At 39.7% G+C, this 22,746-nt stretch overlaps 1 protein-coding gene across 5 annotated transcripts in view; it reads left to right on the top strand.

Moving 5' to 3' along the window:
• Positions 1-22,746, top strand: part of GPC3 (glypican 3) — a 456,076-nt gene that overhangs the window by 384,054 nt on the left and 49,276 nt on the right. For all 5 annotated transcript variants that reach the window (XM_025371938.1, XM_025371941.1, XM_025371942.1 and 2 more), the window contains one exon: positions 9,285-9,444. In XM_025371938.1, coding sequence (XP_025227723.1) covers positions 9,285-9,444 — 160 coding nt within the window. The remainder of the gene's footprint in view (positions 1-9,284; positions 9,445-22,746) is intronic.

The raw sequence follows: 22,746 nt of genomic DNA, 5'->3' as shown, positions 1-22,746 counted from the left end.
TGCGCATCCTTGGTACACAGACTCTTATCTTACTGGGAGCATCCAGAAGGGATTTCCCAGACCCACAAAAATTTCACCCAGCCTTCTTTCTAGTGCTTCAGTGTGTGGCCATGGAGTATTACATTTTTTGCCTTAGGAGGTATTCATAACAAGCTCTTATGTCTGCTGCTATGGCTGCTGCTACTACCCCTCCTCCCCCTCTTTTCCTCTTTAATATCATCATCATTATTCTTAGCAGAAGAGTTAAAATGTCCAAGAACTTATTACCTTTCCAGGCAATGTGCTAAGTACTTTACATGCATTATTCTATTTATTTGTTCATTCATCCACTTAATATTTACTGAATATTACTTTGTACCAAACACTGTGCTAGATACTGGGAATCGAACACACTTTTATCCCTTCTGTTAGTCTAGTGGGGATGCAACAGAGAATATATAATTACAAACCATGAAAAGTTCTAGAAAAGAAGAATACATGGAACTATATGAAAGGTGAATGGTGCTACTTTATTTAATTCTTCAACAGCCCTGTGAAGAGAATAAATAGTATTATCCCCCATTTTACAGGTGAGGAAAGTGAAGCTCAGAGAGTTTAAGTTACTTGCCCAAAGTTACACAGCTAGTAAGTAGGCTGAGTAGAGATTCACATCCATGCTGGTCAGATTCCAAAGCTCATGCCCTTAACTGCTATACTTTATTGCCCCCCAATGTGTGAAGTGCATATATAGCCATTAATTCTAGGCCTATACATTTGGGTTCTGGCTTTATCTCAAATGTATGGAGTTGCAATTGTTTCCAATTAGTTGTGGCTGTGGTTTGGTGCATTCATTCAAAGAGAGTGTGCACGCAAAGCACAGGTCACGTGCTAGGCCTTGTGGATGTGCACAACGTATAAATAATAATGGCATTCCAAAAAAACGGCTTCACTGGAGTCACTACATTTGTTTTCCATTAGTTTATGCTACTCAAATACAAACAGTAAAACATGTGTTTACTTTGCTGTGGATATGGAAAGCCAGGACCCCAAAGCACATTTTGCAGGTCGTATAAAGCTGAGCATCCAAATAGTTCAAAATCAGTTTTATAAGCCCAGCTTAATAGCTTTAAAATGTAACCTGGATTCCAGATATTAAAAAATGCCTACAGAAGGTATGTGAGTAGCCAAAAGAGACAAAACCAGCTAAATCCTTAAAATATGTACCAAGTCCCATATTTGCAGTATCTATTTTGTTACTTATCCCTTTATTTTTTTTTAAATGCTAAAGAGCTTAAAGTCAAGCAAACTCTTAGCCATGTAGCAGCAGTAATGGAATTTTTCATTCTGTACTAACCAGCTGTCTGAAGCTTTTCAAAACAAACCTCTTCATAATGAGATAGTTTGGTTATTTAAAACACAGTAGATGACAAGCCTGGGGAAAGCAAGCAGGAGGCATCCAATGTTGTTCAATGCCCAGTGCTTCTCTCCCCCTTCTGGTCCTCCCACCCAATAGTGAAAAGCTTTCCCATCAAGTTACAGTTAATGCCAAGCATCTGAGAAAATGGAATTGAAATGTAAATTATCTGAGCTAAAGGCAGTAAAGATGGCAAAAAATGTACAATGAAGGCCCCATTCATCGATGTCTTTACCTAAGACACATGTTTCTTTTGAAGAGTTCTGGACCGGGGTGGGGGGCCAAATATATTATTGTTAATGAGATCTCTATTACTCAGTAACTTAGTCAAGTTATGTCCCCTCTCTGAGCTTCAATGTCCTCCCTTAATGTGAGAAATGGGGATGGCAGTCTTTCCTGTTATACAAACTCGTGGAGAGGATTGAGGATTATGTGAGAGAACATATGTTAAACCCCAGCACAGTGTGTGACTGATAAGGTTCATATCTTTGCAATCAAGACAATTCCAAGAGGCATATTATTTATACCATATAGGCAGATCAAGACTTGCTGCTCTCACTGGTCTAATTTCAACATATTTGATCACTCTCAGAACAAGTATGTCCTTTGATCTCCCATGGACCAAGCACAAAAAGAGCTTCAGCCAAATCTCATTGTCCCGTGCTGCCGTACCCTTTTGTTATCTTGGTTATGGCTTTAAAAATATAAAATTGCTGTGCTTCACAAAGCCCTTTTTTCTCTTACACTGTGTTTCTAATTTTCTTAGGTAATTATTCCAGGCTTGTTGTTTCCTTTTATCACACAACCCTGAGTACCTGTTCCAAGGCTAACTTTAAATGTTTCCCTGTCTAATCAAATGAAGTCAATCACCTTTATACAAGGGTATTTTCCTTAACTACAAAGACAAAAGATCATGATATCCATACCTAACTGAAAAGGAAATCATCATATTGCATTTACTTTTAAACACACGGTTTGAAGAGCATTTACTAAGGATTCCAACACGCATGGTACTCTGGTGGCTCTTGTCAGAAGATGGTTTCAGTGGGATTCTGGGAAGCAGAGTAACATTGGAACAGCCTTTCTAAAAGAGTAAGGAGTGGTCTGTGGTTCACTCAACAGTAAGATGAGGGGGACAGATCTAGTTAGGCATGTGCCTGTAGTACCAGCTACTCAGGAAGCTGAGGCAAGAGGATTGCTTGAGCCCAGGAGTTCGAGACAAGCCTAGGCAACATAGTGAGACCCCAGCTCAAAAAAAAAAAAAAATGCAGATCTGTGTGCTCCATCCCAGATTCACCAAATCAGAAACTATGTGAGTGAATTGGGCCAGGGAGCATGTCTTTTTTTTTTCTTTAACTTTTACCTTTTTATTTTTTTGAAAATCACAATTTATTTTTATTTTGTCAAAATTGCTGACCTGGATATTATAGGGAAAGAAAAGATTGAATGATTGCCAAGAGCTCAATATCAACACAAAAATGTAAACCATCAAGACTGTTTGTACACTAAAAAACTTATGTTTCTGTTAGGTGTTTGGGGGAATTATGGCTACACATTGAATTACTTGTTATTTAAATATTACTTCTACAATACATATTATCTTAGATATTTTTCTTTTTCCTACAAAATGTCTTTCAACTTAAAAAATGTTTAATTCTTTATTTTTTCCTTTTATTTTTGGTTGACACATAATTGTATGAATTTATGGGACACAGTGATATTTCAATACATGTATACAATGTGCCATGATTAAATCAGAGTAATTAGCATATCACCTCAAACATTTATTATTTGTGTTGTGGACATTCAAATCCTCTCTTCTAGCTTTTAGAAAATATACAATAAATTATTATTAACCATATGCATCTTACAGTAGTATAGAACAGTGGTCCCCAACCTTTTTGGCACCAGGGACCAGTTTCATAGAAGACAATTTTGCCACGGACCAGGGGTGTGATGGTTTCGGAATGAAACTGTTCCACCTCAGATCATCAGGCATTAGATTCTCATAAGGAGTGCCACCTAGATCCTTTGCATATGTAGTTCACAATAGGGCTCCCATTCCTATGAGAATCTAATGCTGCTGCTGATCTGATAGAAGGCGGAAGTCAGGTGCTCACTTGCTACTCACCTCCTGCAGTGTGGGGACCCTGTTATAGAACACTAGAACGAATTCCTCCTATCTAGCTGTAATTTTGTATCTATTGACCAATTTCTCCCTATTCTACCCTTCCCAGACTCTAGTAACCACTATTCTCTACTTCTATTAGCACAACTTTTTTTTAGCTCCTACATACGAGCGAGAATGTGGGGTACTTATCTTTCTACGCCTGACTTATTTCACTTAACATAATGTCCTCCAGGCTCATCCATCTGGCCTCAAATGACAGGATTTCATTATTTATTATGGCCAAATATTATTCCATTGTGTATATGTACCACATTTTCTTCATCCATTCATCTGTTGATGGACATTACAGATTGATTCCAAATCTTGGCTATTGTGACTAGTGCTGCAATAAACATGGGGGTGCTGATATCTCTTCAATATGCTCATTTCTTTTCCTTTGAATAAATACCCAGTAGTGGGATTACTGGACCATAGAGTAGTTCTATTTTTAGTTTTTTGAGAAACCTCCATATTGTTTTCCATAATGCTTGTGCTAATTTACATTACTATCAACATGTATAAGAGTTTAGCATGGCTAAGTTTTTAATAAGCATCCTGGTGATTCTTATGGAATTTAGAGAATCACTCCCTTAATGTGTAAGTATGTACATACCCTTTGACCCAGTATCCTTACTAAGGAAATAATCCAAAATATGGAAAGAGTTATGTGAATGTTCCTGATGATTACATTTTTGTTTATAAAAGCAGAATAACAGGAAACAATACAAATATTCAATATTAGGAAAATGGTTAAGTAAATATTGATAGATCCCTTAATGGATAGATGCATTATCCCATGTAAAGTATGACGTTTATCACATTTACTTATTATAACAATTCTGTGAGGCAGGCATTATTTCCCTCATTTTATAGATGAGGACACTGAGGTTTAGGGAGATTAAGCAGCTTGTCTGAAAATACAATTTTAATAAGTGGAAAAAGTAGTATTCTAGCTCAAGTCAATCTGCTTCCCAAATACAAGTTCAATTGAAAAACAAGCATTAAAAAGTGCTGACCTTTGAAAACACAAACATTGTTTATTTAAGTTTGGGAATTAGGGGTTTTCTTCCTTGTTTCTTTTTCCTTTCACTTTTCTATATTTGATACTTGCATATTTAAAATATTAGATTCTAAAAGAAAGTTGATTGTATGCTTAGGCAACTGTGGTAGTCTCAGTGGCTAAAACAGAGTTGCACAGACAGTAGTGGCTGTAGAAAAAGCTGGAATGTGAAGGGCCTTGTGCACTTCCACTAAGGTGCCCTCTGTATGCAAAGTAATGCACAGCAGAAGTGTCAGGTTAACAGAATGTCTATGGGGATAGTGGAATGAAATACTCAGATGTAAGTTTTAATATGATAGTTTACATTGATAATCATTATTGTATGCCTTGGCTTTTAAAAACCTAACAGGACAGTGTCCTTTGAAAATGGCAGTTAATAAAAAGCATTAGGCCCCTAAAGTTACCTCCTTTTGTGTGCAAGTCCCTCATAATTTTCTTTTCATAAAGTGAATGTTCAGTCTGAAAGACTGAGAGAGGGAACAAAAAGGTCAATATTGTGAATTGTAATTAGGCAATTGGATTTCTGGGCCAAATTCCAGGCTGTGCTAAATCCACTCCTTGCTGGCAATTCCTCCTCTCTGACCCATTACCCTTCTTTCAACACTCTGGAGTTTCAGTCTCTTCTTTAAGATTTTTGCATTAACAATAGATTTCTAGGTTTGGGTTTGTTTTGTTAATGTGTGACGGTTAGGTTTATCAGCGGCTGTCTGTGTAAAATGGCTTAAAAGTCTACTGTAATCCTTCTTCCACGCTGAATTTGTCACCAGAATGGGAATGATTTAATACCTAAAGAAGTAACTTCACTGACAAAGTTTTAAAGGGTTTTTGTTTAATTGCACTTTGTTTTAAACTGAGCTACTCAAGAATAGTGGGGGGATTGCACACAGGTTGGAAATGGCCTCTCAAAGATTAGCTACAGGTCTTAGCCAAGGTCCTCTAAAAATGTTTAGCTATTCATTCACAAATTCTTCTTCTATAATTAATCTGGACCTTGACTTTCTCCTTTTTCATAAGGTTGTGGAAATAGCTTTTAAAGAATTAAAGATACCGTAACACTTCATTTTGCTTCAGTTCAATAACACATATATTGAGTGCCTACTATGTGCTAGACACTGCCTTAAATGCTCTGGGGTTCAAAGATATATAAGATTAAACCCCTGGGCAGCTCATAGAATGGTGGTAGAGAGAAGTCATATGTACAAATAATACCAGATTGCATACAGAAAGTGGCATTTAGGAGGTACAGATAAAGGGAACAGTGGTAGAAGAGGGAGAGGGAGAGGGAGAGCTATAATGACTGTCTACCAGGAAAACTTTATTAATGACATGGCATTAGAACTTGGCTTGAAAGTATGGAGGGCTTTGAACAGACCCAAATGAAGAACAGCTCATAGTACATTCTCAATGAATGTGTACTGAAGGTGTTAATGAAAGGGACAGATGCAAGACGTGCTTGAGAAATAGCAAGTTCACTAATCTATATCTAAACATAAATTCTGCTTTTGTAAAAAATTATCATTCAGGTATTCCATGATGTACACAAAGGATGCATTCTTGAAAATTAACATAAAAATGCTTATGTTGAAAGCAAATTTCTCATAAGACATAATGGTAAAGGAGGGCGTTGGGGGTTTTGGTGAAACTGAAGTGATGTTATAGGCTGGATAAGCAGCTCTCAAACAATGGTTTATGGATCCTGGGAATTCAAGAAATCCAGGGATCCACAAGGTTAAAACTACTTGCACAACAGTACTAAGATATTATTTGTCTTTCCCCCTGTGTTGATATTTGCACCAATGGTTCAAAAGCGGTGGCAAGTACAACTCTTCAATGCCACAATATGAATCAAGACACCACAGGATGAATTAAGCCAATAGCACCGAAATGTACTAGTAGTCATTGTATTCTTCACTGGTGTGTACTTGCAGAAAAATAAAGGGCAGTTTCACTTAAGGATATCGTTGCTGAATCTGTAAAAATTTACCAATTTTATTAAACCTCATCTCTTGCACTTTTAAAAGATTCTGTGTTATAAAATGGGAAGTACACTTAAAGTATTTACACAGTAAACCATGTCAGTGTGCATCTCAAGAAAAGGCACTTGTGAGAAATTTGAGCTGTGAGCTTTCTGTTTCATTTTTACTTGAGAGAATGACTGACAAACTATAGTTATGCAGACTTGAATACTTGCTAGACATTTTCTTGGAAAGGAACAAAGAGAGCCTGTCAGTTCAGGGAAAACAACTAGCAGTATTTATTGCCAATAATAAAATTCAGGCTTTCAATAGAACACCAAAAGTTGTTTTAAAGTTTTACCTGCCACTGTGAGCTTGAGAGCTTCCCAAAACTTAAAGACTTTTCAGATGAGATTGGCGATAATATTAACGAATGTGATTTTTTATATCATATAATGAAAGGTGTTGACATTGGGAAGATCCGCATTGCTTAGTGAGCCAGTATTTTCCAGATGACCCATGGATGATGACACAAAATGAGTAAAATGCATGTTCAAAGTTCAAAACATACCAATGGATTTAAATGTAACAGGACATGAAATATTTATTTATATAGTTTCATATTCTACATTGCAACTACTTGTTGAGTTTTTATGTAGTATCAAAGAAAAATCTCCACAATTATCTGAAAAGTCTGCTAAAATACTTCTCTCTTTTCCCACGACATATCTGTGGGAGGTTGCATTAACTGCAGATGTTTCAACCAAAACCATATATCACAGCAGATTGAGTGGAGAAGCAGATTTGATAATCCAGCTATCTTATATTAAGCTAGACATCAAAGAGATTTATAAAACTGTTAAATAGTGCCACTCTTCCTGCGAATTATCTTATGTCTGGGAAAATATGTTTGTCATTCAAAACTGTTTATGTTCTAGCCAGGGCAACGTAGTGAGACCTCGCCTCTACAAAAAGTAAAAAAAAAAAAAAAAAAAATTGAGAATGGTGTCACACACCTGCAGTCCCAGCTACTTAGGAAACTGAGGTGGGAGGATTGCTTAAGCCTGGGAGGTCGAGGCTGCAGTGAGCCATGATCATGCCACCGCACTCCCACCTGGGTGATGGATCCAGACCCTGTGTCAAAAAAAAATGTTTATGTCACATCATGGGTTCATTCTTGTTCATTCTTGTTGTTCATTCATGTTTACAGAAGCTATCAAATAAATATTTTTAAATTTCTCAGTTATAATTTCTAAGATGGCAAATGTTGATAGATATAACTCGTATAAACAAAAGTTCTCTATGGTTCTCAGTAAGTATAAAGGAGTCCTGAGACCAAGAAGTTTGAGAACCACTAATCTAGCTCATCTTAGCCTGTATTTATATATAATAAATGTAGTTGTGTATGATGAGCAGCAGAGGAAGTGTCAGGGTGAACATGGTGCTGGAGTGGGAGACAGTTGGTAGATTGGCTTCTCCAATACCATTAGAGGTTGTTGGCCAGAGAAAAACAAAAACAAAAACCTCTTTGGGGCTTTCCTTTCTTTGCTAAAAAATAAAAATAAAAACGTAAAAACCACCTGCAGAATCACATTTCTCTGTAGTATGTAGCTCTTTCCAAGTAGATCTCAGGGTGGCAGCTAAATCACAGGTGGAGAGCATAAAAGTATACTTAGCCGTGACATAAACATAGGGACGATGGAAACCACAGAAACCCCAGCTTGTGTTTGCAGCAGTTTTTCTTTCTGGATACCTCTTCCACAATCACAAAAATCTCAGTTTCTGTATATCCAGAATCTTTTGTTGGCTGTCTTTTAAAAGTAGGGGTTGGGTCTAAGATTTAGGATGAGAAATGGGTGATGGGGAAGAAGCCAGGACAAAAATAGAATATGAGAATGAAGACTTGGAGAGAGATGGCGAGGAAAAATAAGATGGAATCTGACAACGGCCCTTGGGGACCCTTCATGCGGTGCGCTGGGTCTTTGGGTCAGTGTAGAGACTTTTGAAAGGTAGGAGTCCCGTTAAATTAGTAATGCATTGGCCATGTGACTGAAAAGCCAGACACTGCAGAGTGAAACAAACATGTCTCTTAGTGTGCATATTATCTACAAAAAGCAAACTAAATTTAAAAGCATCTTACTGGAATTGTGGGAGAGGAGAATATTGAACAATTTTTCTAGTGATCAAGGCATATATATTCATGATGATTGATTATAAGTAGTTATTGTACATGTGTGTAAAATGGCACTGCTATTCTCCTCATTCGGTAGGAAGCACTTTGTGGTTTTAATTTAGCGACTGTAAATTTGGTTATTGGGGGCTTCCATCGGGATCTTTCCTGGTCTTGGTGTCCTCTTAGCTTTGCCTTATCATGTCTTAAGTTCCTCATGAGTGAGTTGTATCGTGGAGACTTTCAGGAGCTTAAATACCGTGGTATGAGAAGATCTAATGCAATATACACTCTGGCTACTGCATGATGTAAGTAGAGTCAAGGAGTAGACCATGACATCAAATACTGTGGAAAGGTTCAGAAGTATGAATCTCTAAAGAGTATAAGCAGTTTACACCTACTTAAATTTGAAAGTGATTTTTTAAAGCTTCTGTGTAATTCCTTGAACATTTTTAATGCCTCCTGTTAATAACACATTGTGCAGACCTACCTGAGAAATATGAAGAGCTGATGCATTCCTGGTTGTTTTCTTTCAGCTCCTGAGAACCATGTCTGTGCCCAAAGGTAGAGTTCTGGATAAAAACCTGGATGAGGAAGGGTTTGAAAGTGGAGACTGTGGTGATGATGAAGATGAGTGCATTGGAGGCTCTGGTGATGGAATGATGAAAGTGAAGAATCAGCTCCGCTTCCTTGCAGGTAACTGATTAGTGCTGACCCAAATGTAATCTAAAAATGGTGATGCTCAGGAATTAAAAATAAATTGAACCTGCTTTCTGCAATTCCCTTACATTCCCTGTAACACGCATCTCATCAACTCTTCAAGGAAAGACTATACAAGCTCTAGAAAGTGAAGTTTTCAAGTAGCCTCTTTCTTTTCCTCCCACCATTTCCAACCTTTGGTAGATTAAAAGGGTAACTTCCTGTTTTTCATTATTTAAAATGAACTGACCTAATCACTTGGCTCTGTTTCTCATTGGAGTTTTCCTTGGTTCTTCTCATTTATAAAAAGAAATGCATAATAAGAAATGCAAATGCATGATGAAATAACCTGTACAATAAACCCCCATGACACAAGTTTACCTATATAACAAACCTAGACATGTACCCCTGAACTTAAAACAAAAGTTAAAAACAAACAAACAAACAAACAAAAAGAAATGCAACCTTGGAAGTCTTCTGAAAACCAATGGTGGGATAACTTTCAAAGGAAGAGCCATTAGCTGAGCCTCTTTTCTTAGGACGTTATGTCTATTTTGTTTTCTCACAAGTAGTCTAACATAGATAGGCTATGGCACATAACTGAAGACCTACATAAAGACAAGAGTGGTAGGGCACGGTGGTTCATGCCTGTTATCCCAGCAATTTAGGAGGCACAGGTGAGAGAATCGCTTGAGCCCAGCAGTTCCAGACCAACCTGGGCAACATGATGAAATCCCATCTCTACAAAAATACAAAACTTAGCAGAGTGTGGTGGTACGCCTATTGTCCCAGCTACTTGGGAGGATTGCTTGAGTCCAGGAGGCAGTGGTTGTAGTGATCTGAGATTGTGCCACTGTGCTCCAGCCTGGGAGACAGAGCCAGAGTCTGTCTCAATTTAAAAAAAATAATAATAACTAAACAACAAAAGCAATAGAAAAAAGTAATATAGTACTGCTGGGGTCAAGGAGGCAAAACAACAACAAAAATTCCTAACATTTGTATCCCATATCACAGTTTAGAGTACTTTCATGTGGATAGGTGTTCTTCGATTTTACAGATAATAAAACCAGGTCTCAGAGAAGAAATGAGATTGCTCTATATGGAAGAACCAGAAATCTACCTCGGGTCTTGAGACTTCCAGTGCCATTCTCTTTCTTCTGCAGTGCACAGCCTTCTCCTTAAAACCGTATCACCCATGGCCTCTGAGATGCTAAATGTTCCTATTTCTCTGGCAGCCTCTTTCCTTCTTAGTTCTTCTTCCTAATCCTACCTGAAACTGGCTATTATCCGGATGTCCCTTCTTAAGCCTCCATCTTTTCTCTCTTCTCCAGAGAGAATGCAGATCTTATCTACTCTCCCTCTTTCAACTTTTTCTTCTTTTTTGAGATAGGATCTCCCTCTGTCCCCCAGGCTGGAGTGCAATGACACGTTCACACCTCACTGCAGCCTCGAACTCTTGGACTCAAGTGATTCTCTTACCTCAGCTTCCCAAAGTGCTGGGATTTATAGGTGTGAGCCACCATGGCTGGCCTCAACTTTTTTTTATGATTTGTGTATTTATTTTTTATTAGGGTAAACAAAAATCTAACATGGTATCTGCCCTCTTAACAAACTTTTACATGTACAGTACAATATTGTTAATTATATGCACATTGTTGTTCAACAGATCTCTGAACATTTTCATCTTGTGTGACTGAAACTCTATGTCCATTGAACAGCAACTCCTTATTTTTCCCTCCCCCAGCCCTTAGCAACAACCATTTTACTTTCTGCTTCTGTGACTACTTTAGATAACTCATATATGGTGGAATCATGCAGTATTTGTCCTTCTGTGACTGGTTTATTTCACTTAGCATAATTTTCTCAAGGTTCATCCATGTTGTAGCATCTAACAAGATTTCCTTCTTTTTAAGGCTGAGTAATATTCCATTGTATGTATGTACCACAATTTCTTTATCCATTCATCCATCAATGGACATGTAGATTGCTTCCACCTCTTGGCTGTTGTCGATAATCCTACAATGAACATTCTTTAACTATTATAACACTGTGGGAAATAACTTACATAAAGTCATTACCACGAGTCTCAACTGATCTCCTGAGCTACCATCCCACATCTCCAGCTGCTTATTAATCATTTCTGACTTCACCACCACCACCCCCAACGTGATGTGTCACAAGTCAGATTTATCAACTGACCATCATTCTCCTGATCACGGAGGCTTAAACCTAAAGCCATCTTTGCTTCTTTCTTCTCCCTTGCCCTTATATGCAGTTAGGCCCCCAGTCCCTGTTGATTCTTTCGTTGTAATTTATAATTTATTCTGCTTCTGTTGATACTTCTTTTTTTTTTTTTTTTTTTTTTGAGATGGAGTTTGGCCCTTGTTGCCCAGGCTGGAGTGCAATGGGGCAGTCTCAGCTCGCTGCAACCTCCACCTCCCAGGCTCAAGCAATTTTCTTGCCTCAGCCTCCCAAGTAGCTGGGATTACAGGTGTGCACCACCACACCCAACTAGTTTTTTGTATTTTTAGTAGAGACGGGGTTTCTCCATGTTGGTCAGGCTGGTCTCAAACCCCTGACCTCAGGTGATCCACCCACCTCAGCCTCCCAAATCTCAGCCTGCTGGGATTACAGGCGTGAGTTACCGTGCCCAGCCCAATCCTTCCTTTCTATTCCGCCTTCACACCCTCCTGCACATACTATTGCAAACACATCCTAGGTGGTCTCCAGGCTTCTAGGCTCAGGCAGGAGTATTGAGAGCCTTAGGCTAGTAGATTAGAGGACAAAGAATTTGAGACCCAAGCAGAAGATTCCATCAAATTCATCTTGCATAGCTACCTGGTTAATCTTTTGAAGGCAACTTATACTTTCTCCGCAGCTCAGCTGCCTTCATGCCTTGAGGATAAAGCTAAGACTCCTTAGCAGAGTTCTGAGGGCCTTCTGGTCTAGCCTCAACTACCCTTCTGGCTTCATTCCCCACCACTAGCCCCCATAAGTTCCCTCCACTTTGGTAAGAACAGCCATATTCATGCCCCATGAACCCCATAAACATACTGTTCTTGTTTCTATTTTCACACTACTGCCCATGTTTATTTCTTTCTTTCTTTTTTTTTTTTTTTAACTTTTTTGAGACAGAGCTCACTCACTGTGTTGCCCAGGCTGGATTGCAGTGACACAATCTTGGCTCACTGAAACCTCTGTCTCCCGGGTTCAAGCAATTTTCCTGCCTCAGCCTCCTGAGTAGCTGGGATTACAGGTGCACACAACCATGCCCAGCTAATTTTTGTATTTTCAGTAGAGACAGGGTTTTGCCATGTTGGCCAGGCTGGTCTCGAACTCCTGACCTCGTGTGATCCCTGCCTGCCTCGGCCTCCCAAAGTGCTGAGATTACAGGCATAAGCCCCAGTGCCAGGCCTGCCCATTTTATTTCTATATAGATCTACCTTTTTTTCTTTCATCTTAAATTTTACCCATCCTTCAAGGTGCAATTCAAGTGTGATGCAGTGAAAAGAAAATAGGTCTTGGGGTAGGACAAATGTTTATTTAAATTCTTGCTCTACTTATGAGCAAGCATGCCCTGGGACAAGTTTCTTAGCCTCCTCTCTATGTCTCCATTCTGTCATCCATTAAATGGGGATCATAACGCCAGCTTCATAGGACTATTAAATCAAGGGGGAACATTTATAAAGCATCTAGGCAAGTATCTGGCATATACTAGGTGTTCCATAATTGTTAGTTTCTCTCCATGAAATCTTTCATAGCCATCTCAGTCCATAGTTACCTCTGTCCTCTGAATTCATTACTAAAATGAATTCTGCCAGTGCTTTCATGAAACAGTCTACAATAGCTCCAAGGTTCCATAGGACATAAAGTGACCACTCAGAGCCTGGCAACCTATTAGAAGAATGTTGAATAAACATGAAAAGTAAAAATAAGAGAAGCTAATGTTCATTGGACACTTACTATGCTCTAAACACTGTGCCAGGGCTTGGCATGCATTGTCTCATATCATTTTCACAATACCACTATGAGGTAGGGGTCATTACTATTCTCACTTTACAGATGATAAAATTTATGCTGGAGGTGTTCTCACTCATAGGTAGGAATTGAACAATGAGAACACTTAGACACAGGACGGGGAATATCACACACTGGGGCCTGTCGTGGGGTGGTGGGAGGGGGGAGGGATAGCGTTAGGAGATATACCTAATGTAAATGACAAGTTAATGGGTACAGCACACCAACATGGCACATGTATACATATGTAATAAACCTGTATGTTGTGCACATGTACCCTAGAACTTAAAGTATAATAATTAAAAAATTATGCTGGAGGAGGTGGAGTGACTTGCTTAAAGTCACATTCACGAAGGGCAGAGTCAGGATTCAGAGCCAAGAAGTCTGGTTTCAGAGGCCACTCCTTGAACAAGCCTACTCTGACTCTTTTTTCTCTGATCATCAATACAACTATAAAAGGATCAAAGTCAGCTTTGCATTTTGTTACCTGTAAAAGTTGTGGTCATCTAAAGGTTGCCCAGACAACTTACCAAAACGTTGACTGGTCCCAGCACTGATCCCTGAGACATACCACTGTTCATACTTCTCTAGAAAAGTCTATGCTTATTCCTACTTGTGCTTCCCTGACTATAAGCCACTTTTCTATCCATTTCAAAGCACTACTCCACAATTCCATGGTGACTTAACTTGTTAAAACAGTGTTTGGCGTGGGATCTTGTCAAGGGCCTTTTCAAAATCTAAATAGATTACATCCATGGTTTCCCTTTGTCCACATACACATTTATCCTGTAAAAGAATTCTAGTCAATTTGTTAGGCATGATTAACACTAAGTTCTTTATAAACTGTAAAACATTAGACAAATGGTGGTTAATTTAATTGAGAGGAAAAGTGATGCCTTGTCCCCAATGCTTTACACTTGCCTAACATGTTCAGTGATCCTACCAGCCTGAAGTTCCTTGGGCCCCCTTTACAAATTCTTCTCATGGAGAGGAGACTCATTGCCAATCTGCCAGGCTCATGGTACAATAGCTATTTGGCATAATAGCTATTTGGAATGACAGGCTATATGCTTTGGTCAACTGTTACACAATTTTACCTAAAATTTGGATAGATGCCATCTGGTCCTGATGATTCATCAGCATCCATTTGTTTAGTCAGCTAGACTTGGAACACCATGCACATTCACCACCATTTCATTTAGCCCTCCAAATTGCCTCCTCCAAAAGACAACTTGGGAATAAAGAGCATGGCTCGGAATATGTTAAGACTCTCTTGTATCTCCCTTTTGTCCCTGAACAGACCTTTTGCAACATGACCAGCAAGTAGTTCTATTGGCTGGCTTCCCTGGCTTACTTCTTCCCTTCTTTTGAGGCACTGAATGAAGTGCAGGACACCCAGGTTCTATTCCTGGCTTTGCTTCTCCCATGTGTCCTAAAGCGAGCCCCTTCCACTTTTGAAAAGTCAGTTTCTCCATTTGTGAAATAGAGGGAGTGCACACACAAGTCTTGCAGGGCATTCCAGTGCCAGCAGTCTGTGATTATGTTCATTTCTTTGGCTTTGATCCCTGGCAAGGTGCTTATCAGAGTCTTTTGAGGACATCTTCTTGTAAGTTTTCGTCTGACCTTGCAGGTTCTCTGTTCTCTTCTCTTGAGCTATAGTTCCATATAGAAAAGATCTCATTTTCCCCACTCTAACCCCCTTGACTTTTCCACCAATCTGGCAAGCTGGGCTTCTTACCAAGGGCTCCCCACATGTGGTCTTCAACACACTTGTGCATTAGGATGCTATTAAAAGTAATGGCAAAAACCACAATTACTTTTGCGCCAACCTAATAATAAGGTTTTAGTCGTTTCCAGGCTTTCTGGGGTATATTCATTTATAAAACTATTCATCTCAAAGTTCCCTAAGTGTTTTCCTTACTTCTTATTTATAAATTTTACATAGAATCCTTAGAGTCTTCTTCTTTCTGATTGTCGAATTTAATTGTTGGTGGGATGACCATTGCATGATGTCTTACCCATGGTTACATCTTCGCCTGTTCCTTGCACTTCTCAGAACCAAGGGTAATGTATTTCCCTTTCCATGCATATCCTAGTCCATTCGCACTGCTATAACAAAATGCCGTAGACTGAATAATATATACATACTAGGAAGTTATACTTACAGTTCTGGTGGCCAGGAAGTCCAAGATGAAGGTGCCAGCATTTGGTGTCTGGTGAATGCCTTCTTCCTGCGTCCTCATGTTGCAGAAGAAACAAATGCTGTGTCCTCACCTGGGGAAAGGCAGAAGGGCAAAAAAGGGACAGATGCTGTGTCCTCACATGGCAGAAGAGATGGAAAGGTAGAAAGGAGCCTACCTAGTTCTCTCCAGCGCTTTTATAAGGGGCCAATTCCCTCCATGAGGGCAGAGCCCTCATGGCCTAATCACCTCCTAAAAGCCCCACCTCTTCATACTGTTACATTGCCGGGAGCATTAAGTTTCAACATGAATTTTGGATGGGGCACAACCATTCATCAAACTGTAGCAGTGGGATACTTCATCTCTCTCAGCCTGCTTCTGTTTCTAAAAAGTGGATATACAGCAAACTAGCACAGGAACAGAAAACCAAACACCGCATGTTCTCACTCATAAGTGGGATTGAACAATTAGAACACATGGACACAGGGAGGGGAACAACACACACCGGGCCCTGTTGGGTGGGGGATCGGGGGAGGGAGAGCATCAGGATCAATAGCTAATGCATGCTGGGCTTAATACCTAGGTGATGGGTTGATAGGTGCAGCAAACCGCCATAGCACACATTTACCTATGGAACAAATCTGCATGTCTGTCACATGTATCCCAGAACTTAAAATATATATGTGTGTGTGTGTGTGTGTGTGTGTGTGTGTTTAAATGGAGATAGTAATAGTTCCTATTTCATAGAGTTGTGGGGATTAAATAAAATCATCCTTGCAAAGCATTTGGCACAGTGCCTGGTATCTAGTAAGCACTCAAAAATGATATTAAAGCTACTGTTCTGTTGTTGCTGACCTATGAGAGCTCAGAGTGCCTGTAGATGTAGATTACAATTGTCTTATGTTTGTTTGTTTGCTTGTTTGTTTGTTTAAGACCCATGAAAGACAATTACAACCAGGTAACCAACATTCAGCAACAATATCCTCTTAACCGTTGCTACTCCAAGTGGGGTCCATGTACCAGAAGCATTTGTATTATCTGGGAGCTTATTAGAAATGCAGAATCTCAGGGGCCACCTCAAGACCTACTGAATCAGAAAGCCATTTTAACAAGACCTTGGGTGATTTGTTTGCAGCCTTTTTTTTTTTCCCCGACAGGATCTCACTTTGTTGCTCAGGCTGGAGTACAATGGTGCAACAGAACTCATTGCAGTCTCGAACTCCTAGGCTCAAGCAATCATCTTGCCTCAGCCTCCTGAGTAGTCGGGACTACAGCCACATGCCACCATGCCCAGCTAATTATCTTATGTTTTGTAGAGATAGTGTTTTGCTTTCTTGCCCAGGCTGGTCTTGAACTCCTGGGCTCAAGCCATCCTCCCACCTCAGCCTCCCAAAGTGCTGGGATTACAGGCATGAGTCATTGTGCCCAGCCCCTTACTACATTCAAATTGGGAACTTCTGTCCTTTTAGGTTTAATACTTCAAGCATGTAAGAAGTCACTAAACTGCCCAACAATGAGTTAAGTATTCTAAGTGTAAGAGAACTTCAAGGCCCAGTCATCCATGTAATTGATTAGGACACTTGGGTCCTTGAGCAAGTTATTTAGCTGCTCTGAGCCTCAGTTTCCCCAGTTGTAAAATGGGCATAATCACCCTTGCCTTGCCTACTTCAATGAGTTATTGTGAAAATCAAATATAATAATGACTAGAAAAGTGCTTTTTAACCTGCTAAGCTTTACAAATATTTAAAGCAACCATAGATGATGATTATTATTAGTCTAAAATCTTGGGAAGTCCTTTAGCTTTCTCAGCATCTCTAGCTCATGTATTTTCTGCAAAGATTAGATTTTGCCCATGAGTCTGAACACCCATGTACAGACTCCCCTCCAGAAACAGATCTTCATCATGATGGATCTGGTGTAATAAGCTCTCTTTTTGCCAGGCTGACATCTGCAGTGTTCCTAGTTAATGACTTTCTCAAAGCCCTTCTTGTAAGCTGTTTGGGAAGCTGGCCACTCCCAGTGCTTCGGCTGGGGCAGATCCCTGAGAAACTTTCCAAACTCTGGCCAGGTGTCCCAGGTTAATATGTGATGACTAAGCATCTTGACCATCTGCCCCCTCTCCACCGTGTTCCCACTCTTACCTGCACAGAAACACACATGCACACACACGCGCATCTGCTATTGGAAACACAATTGGAACATAGAAAAAGCAACTCTCAGCAAGAAACAGCCATCTCAGAGACACCTGCATTAACATTCCTCATCCTTCCTTGTCCTCCCTGGACCTGTTCTTGCTCCAGCTTACCCTGCTCTGTGGGTGCAGCCAGGACATTCTAGTGATCCTAATGTCTTTATAACTGCAAGTCTCAGAACAAAAAGATGATCTTGTCTCAAGCTGGGCTGAAGACAGGGCAAAATGATGAATGAAGAAAGTGGAAACCTACTATAGAAGACAGAAACATTCCTTGTTGCTACATGAGAGTAAGAGGGGTGTGGGCTGGGGAGTACAGTTCAGGAAAGACATCCTGGGCTTAGGGCTTAAACCAATTGTATTAGTCTGTTCTCGTGCTGCTGATAAAGACATATGAGAGATTGGGTAATTTATAAAGGAAACAGGTTTAATGGACTCACAGTTCCACATGGCTGGGGAGGACTCACAACCATGGCAGAAGATGAAGGGAGAGCAAAGGCACACCTTACATGGCAGTGGGCAAGAGAGAATGAGAGCCATGCAAAAGGGGAAACCCTTTATAAAACCATCAGATCAGCCGGGTGTGGTGGCTCATGCCTGTAATCCCAGTACTTTGGGAGGCCAAAGCGGGCAGATAACCTGAGGGTTGGGTCTTCAAGACCAGCTTGATCAACATGGAGAAACCCTACCTCTACTAAAAATACAAAATTAGCCGGGTGTGGTGGTGCATGCCTGTAATCCCAGCTACTCGGGAGGCTGAGGGAGGAGAATGGCTTGAACCTGGGAGGCGGAGGTCGCAGTGAGCTGAGATCACACCATTGCACTCCAGCCTGGACAACAAGAGCGAAACTCCATCTCAAAAAAATAAAATAAGTAACTGCATAAATAAAACCATCAGATCTCATGAGACTTATTCACTACCACAAGAATGGTATGGGAGAAACTGCCCCCATGATTCAATTACCTCCCACAGGGTCCCTCTCACAACATGTGGGAATTATGGGAGCTACAATTCTAGATGAGATTTGGGTGGGGACACAGTCAAACAGTATCACCAATATTAAAAGCAAATGACTGTTTATTGCCCTTGGTACACAGATATTTCTCATAGAAATGCTTGCCTTCAAGAAACTTTCAGTCTCTCAGATGTCAGTGTGGGGACTGCAAAAAGAAAACCTGCCACTTGTTGCTTGACAGGGGGTGACTGGTCCCTTTTGCCATTCTTCTGTTGTCATCTCCAAGTGCTATGGGGGAAAGCAGTGGTCTGCCTCTGGCTAGTCACTTCTTCCCAGCAGTACTGTGGAGGAAGCCTTTATGATTTCACAGCTGTGAGCCCCATTTAAGGTAATATCATTAGTATTATTTGATATCATTGGATTATAACTTATTATTTAAGCTGTCTGTAGCATATATTCCCTTTTTGTAGTTACCTTATAATCTGAAAGCAAAATAAAAATGACTTCAAGTAAAACAGCAATTAGGAAATATTTTCATAAGCCAATTATCTTTATTCTTTTTTTTTTTTTTTTAACTGGATCAAGTGTAACCTTACACTTCTACTCCTAATAAGCCTACGCACATAGGAAAGGTGAAGGACACTTCAATGGCTTAAGCGTTCTTCTAAAGTGTCAAGTCAAACCTTCATAAACGTAGGCTGGTAGTCATTTTGTATTAATAAACTCATTAATTTTAATAGAGTGGTCTGGTGAAAAGGGCCATTGGAACTTTATGATAGGCCTTTTATCATGAGTGACAACTGCAAAATATTAATGATTTAGAACAAATTATGTTGCCTGCTGAAAAATGAGTAGGAAGCTTGTAGGGAAATGAAATGTCCTGGGTTTTGTTTGTTTGTTTTTTGTTTTTTAAATGGGAAAGTTGTTAGGTCCTATGCAGAGCTCGGAATACATTAGATACAGCAATATTATCTATTTATACTACCCTGTTGGTAACAAGTCCAGGAATAAATTGTGGCAGTTTTACCAAAATGTATTTTATAGTGTGAGTAACCCAATTCTACTTCCTTTGTGCTCTTTGGAAATGCACCGTTCAGATCTTTGTCACATAAGTTGTAGATTGCTTCCTGCTAAGTAAGCCACCCCTGGAACTCTCAGGCAAGATCTTGTAGTGACTCCCTCCAAACTTATTTCTTTGGATATCAGCCCCTCCAACATGTGACCTCAGTGCAAGGGACCCCATGTCATCCACTGGGAGGGAGATCCCATCTGTTGGGCAAATGAGACACCTTCTTACCCTTAGACTGTTGAAGTTCGAGATGTGAAGGGAAAGGCGCACTTCTACAGAGTCAAACAAACTGGGTCCCAATTCTGTGTCTGCCACTTCCCAATGTTGTGACTTTGGACAAAGTCACTCAGTTCCTCTGAGCCTCAGTTTCCTTACTTGCAAAAATGGTGATAAAATATTTCCTGACCTACCCACCTCATAAGTTGCTGAGTGAAACACATGAGATAATGAATGTAACATATTTTATAAACTTTAAAGCATCATATCCATTTAGGATAATATTATTAATATTGTTCAGGGTTAGAACTTAAATTATAATTTTAGCTAAAGGCTTTTGGTAAATAAAACTAAGTTCCAAATGTCTAAGTCAATAATTTTCATTATAAATGTGCTACTCTTATACACTGTTGGTGGCAATATACACTAGTACAGCCACTATAAAGAACAGTGTGGAGATTCCTCAAAAAACTACAAATAGAACTACCATATGATCCAGCAATCCCACTACTGGGCATTTACTCAAAGGAAAGGAAACCAATATATTGAAGAGACATCTGCACCCCCATGTTTAGTGCAACAGTATTCACAATGGCCAAAATATGGACTCAACCTTGGTTTCCAACAACAGATGAATGCATAAAGAAAATACAGTGTATATACACTGTGGAATACTATTCATCCATAAAAAAAAGAAGGAAATCCTGTCATTCCAGGCAATGTGAATGGAACTGGAGGACATTGTGTTAATTGAAATAAGCTGGTAACAAAAAGTTAAACACCACATGTTCTCATTCATATATGAAAACTAAAATAAGTTTACTCATAGAAGTAAAAAGTAGAACAGAGGTGGGGTAGGGAGAGATATGTTGAAGGATACAAAATTGCAGCTAGATAAGAGGAATAAGTTCTGGTGTTCTAGAACCACTGTAGGATGACTATAGTTAACAATAAAATATAGTTTCAAATAGTCGAAGAAGGATATTGAATGTTCCCAGCACAAAGAAATGATAAGTGTTTGAGATGATGGATATGCTAATGACCCTTGATGGATAATGACCCTGATCTGATCAGTATATATTAAATGAAACAAAACATCACCATGTACCCCATAAATATATACAATTATTACCTGTCAGTTAAAAATAAAAAAAGAAGGAATCTCTGAAAAAAAGATGTTCTCCATCATCTCCATCCCCAAAGGTGGCATTTTAAATTACTCATTAACTTGTTTTTAGCCCAGGGTGATTTGAAGTGAGAACCTATTTGAACAATGACAAATATGTCTGCTGAGTTGTACAAATAACCACATAGTCACAACAGTAGTAGTCACTTACATCTTGAAAGAATCACAGCTAGTTATGTTTTGTTTTCTTTGGTGCTAGTGGGGCGGTAAGGGCATGGGTGGACAATGAGTTGGGGAGAAAGGGCCTCTGATTTTTTTCTATTCTATCTCGCTCTGAGCTACAAGCAATCTGCTTTCGTGTTTTGATCTTTTCTTTTAGAGATCAAATGTCATAGGGAAGCTGAAGGAAGCAAAGCTCACCATAATAGCACTTTTCACACAGATACAGACCAGGTGGTACTCGCTAATCAATTGACAAGACAGCCAATTCCAGCTTACCCTAGAGCTTTGCGAAGCTCCCAGGGCTCACAAAGGGGACTTAGATGTGAGCTTTAGCAGTGATATTACCTGCCAATTGAGTAGGTATACCAAGAAAGAGGCCTTCCCCATGCTTTAGTGTTGGCTAGGGAATTACTATAGGTAATCTGGTGATAGATGAGAATGAGCAAAGGTTAAAACTTCCCATAAAGTTATCGTAACTCAGGATACCTTAGGGAGTTTGTTTCTTATTATTTGGAAGGAGATATTCTGAGATTTGCTTTTCTAGGTATGCTGCACTGTGATACTTTCCGATCTGAACCAGTAGGCTGTAAGGCTTTTATCCGGAGTAATACTGTAAAAGTTGTACTTGCTGGTGGGCCTTACACATAACTCTCTAAGAATTGGGTAAGTATTAGGGATATTGTGAGCAATTTAGTGCCATTGTATTATATTTTCTAATCAATTTTCAAATTAAGAGGAAACCGTTGAACAGATGAATTTGACTAAGTGGTGTAATTGATTTTCTTTGAACAGAAGCCATGTTGGCCAGTTTCATGACAGCTTCAACTAAAATGTGGTAATTTAGCCAAGTATTGGTAGAAAGGAAAGGGATGGAGAGGTTCCGCATTCATCTGGTGGGAAAGTAGAGAAGGATCCAGCAAGAAAGTGGCAAGCCCGAAGCCTCTCGCTGAGCTGCCAAACAGAAGTGAAGCAGTCCCTGTAGGGTAACATCCCCGAGGGATCTGGGAGTGCAGACTTACACGCCAGCAAAAGGAAAGTGCTCCCCTGCAAGAAGAAATAACATAGCAGAAAGAGAGAAATGTAGAGATGTCTAATTAAACCTGTGCTGTCATCCAAAGTTTCCATGATAAACAATGATCTCCTAGGGGGTTCAAATCAGAAACAAGGAATCATGAGCGTGCAGAGTGAGATAGAAGCTGAAAAGATCTAGTGTGGATAGTCCTGGTGGCTGCAGGTAGAGATCAGGAATAAAGTGAGGGCTGAGGTCCTACTCAGAGAGGGGGAGGGATGTGGAGCCATCCGATGCCCTGCAATCATTGACT

The sequence above is a fragment of the Theropithecus gelada genome, chromosome X (assembly GCF_003255815.1).
Source record: "Theropithecus gelada isolate Dixy chromosome X, Tgel_1.0, whole genome shotgun sequence".
Classification (NCBI taxonomy): domain Eukaryota; kingdom Metazoa; phylum Chordata; class Mammalia; order Primates; family Cercopithecidae; genus Theropithecus; species Theropithecus gelada.
The sequence above is the reverse complement of the archived record's forward strand: the minus strand, read 5'-3'. Positions and strand labels throughout refer to the sequence as shown.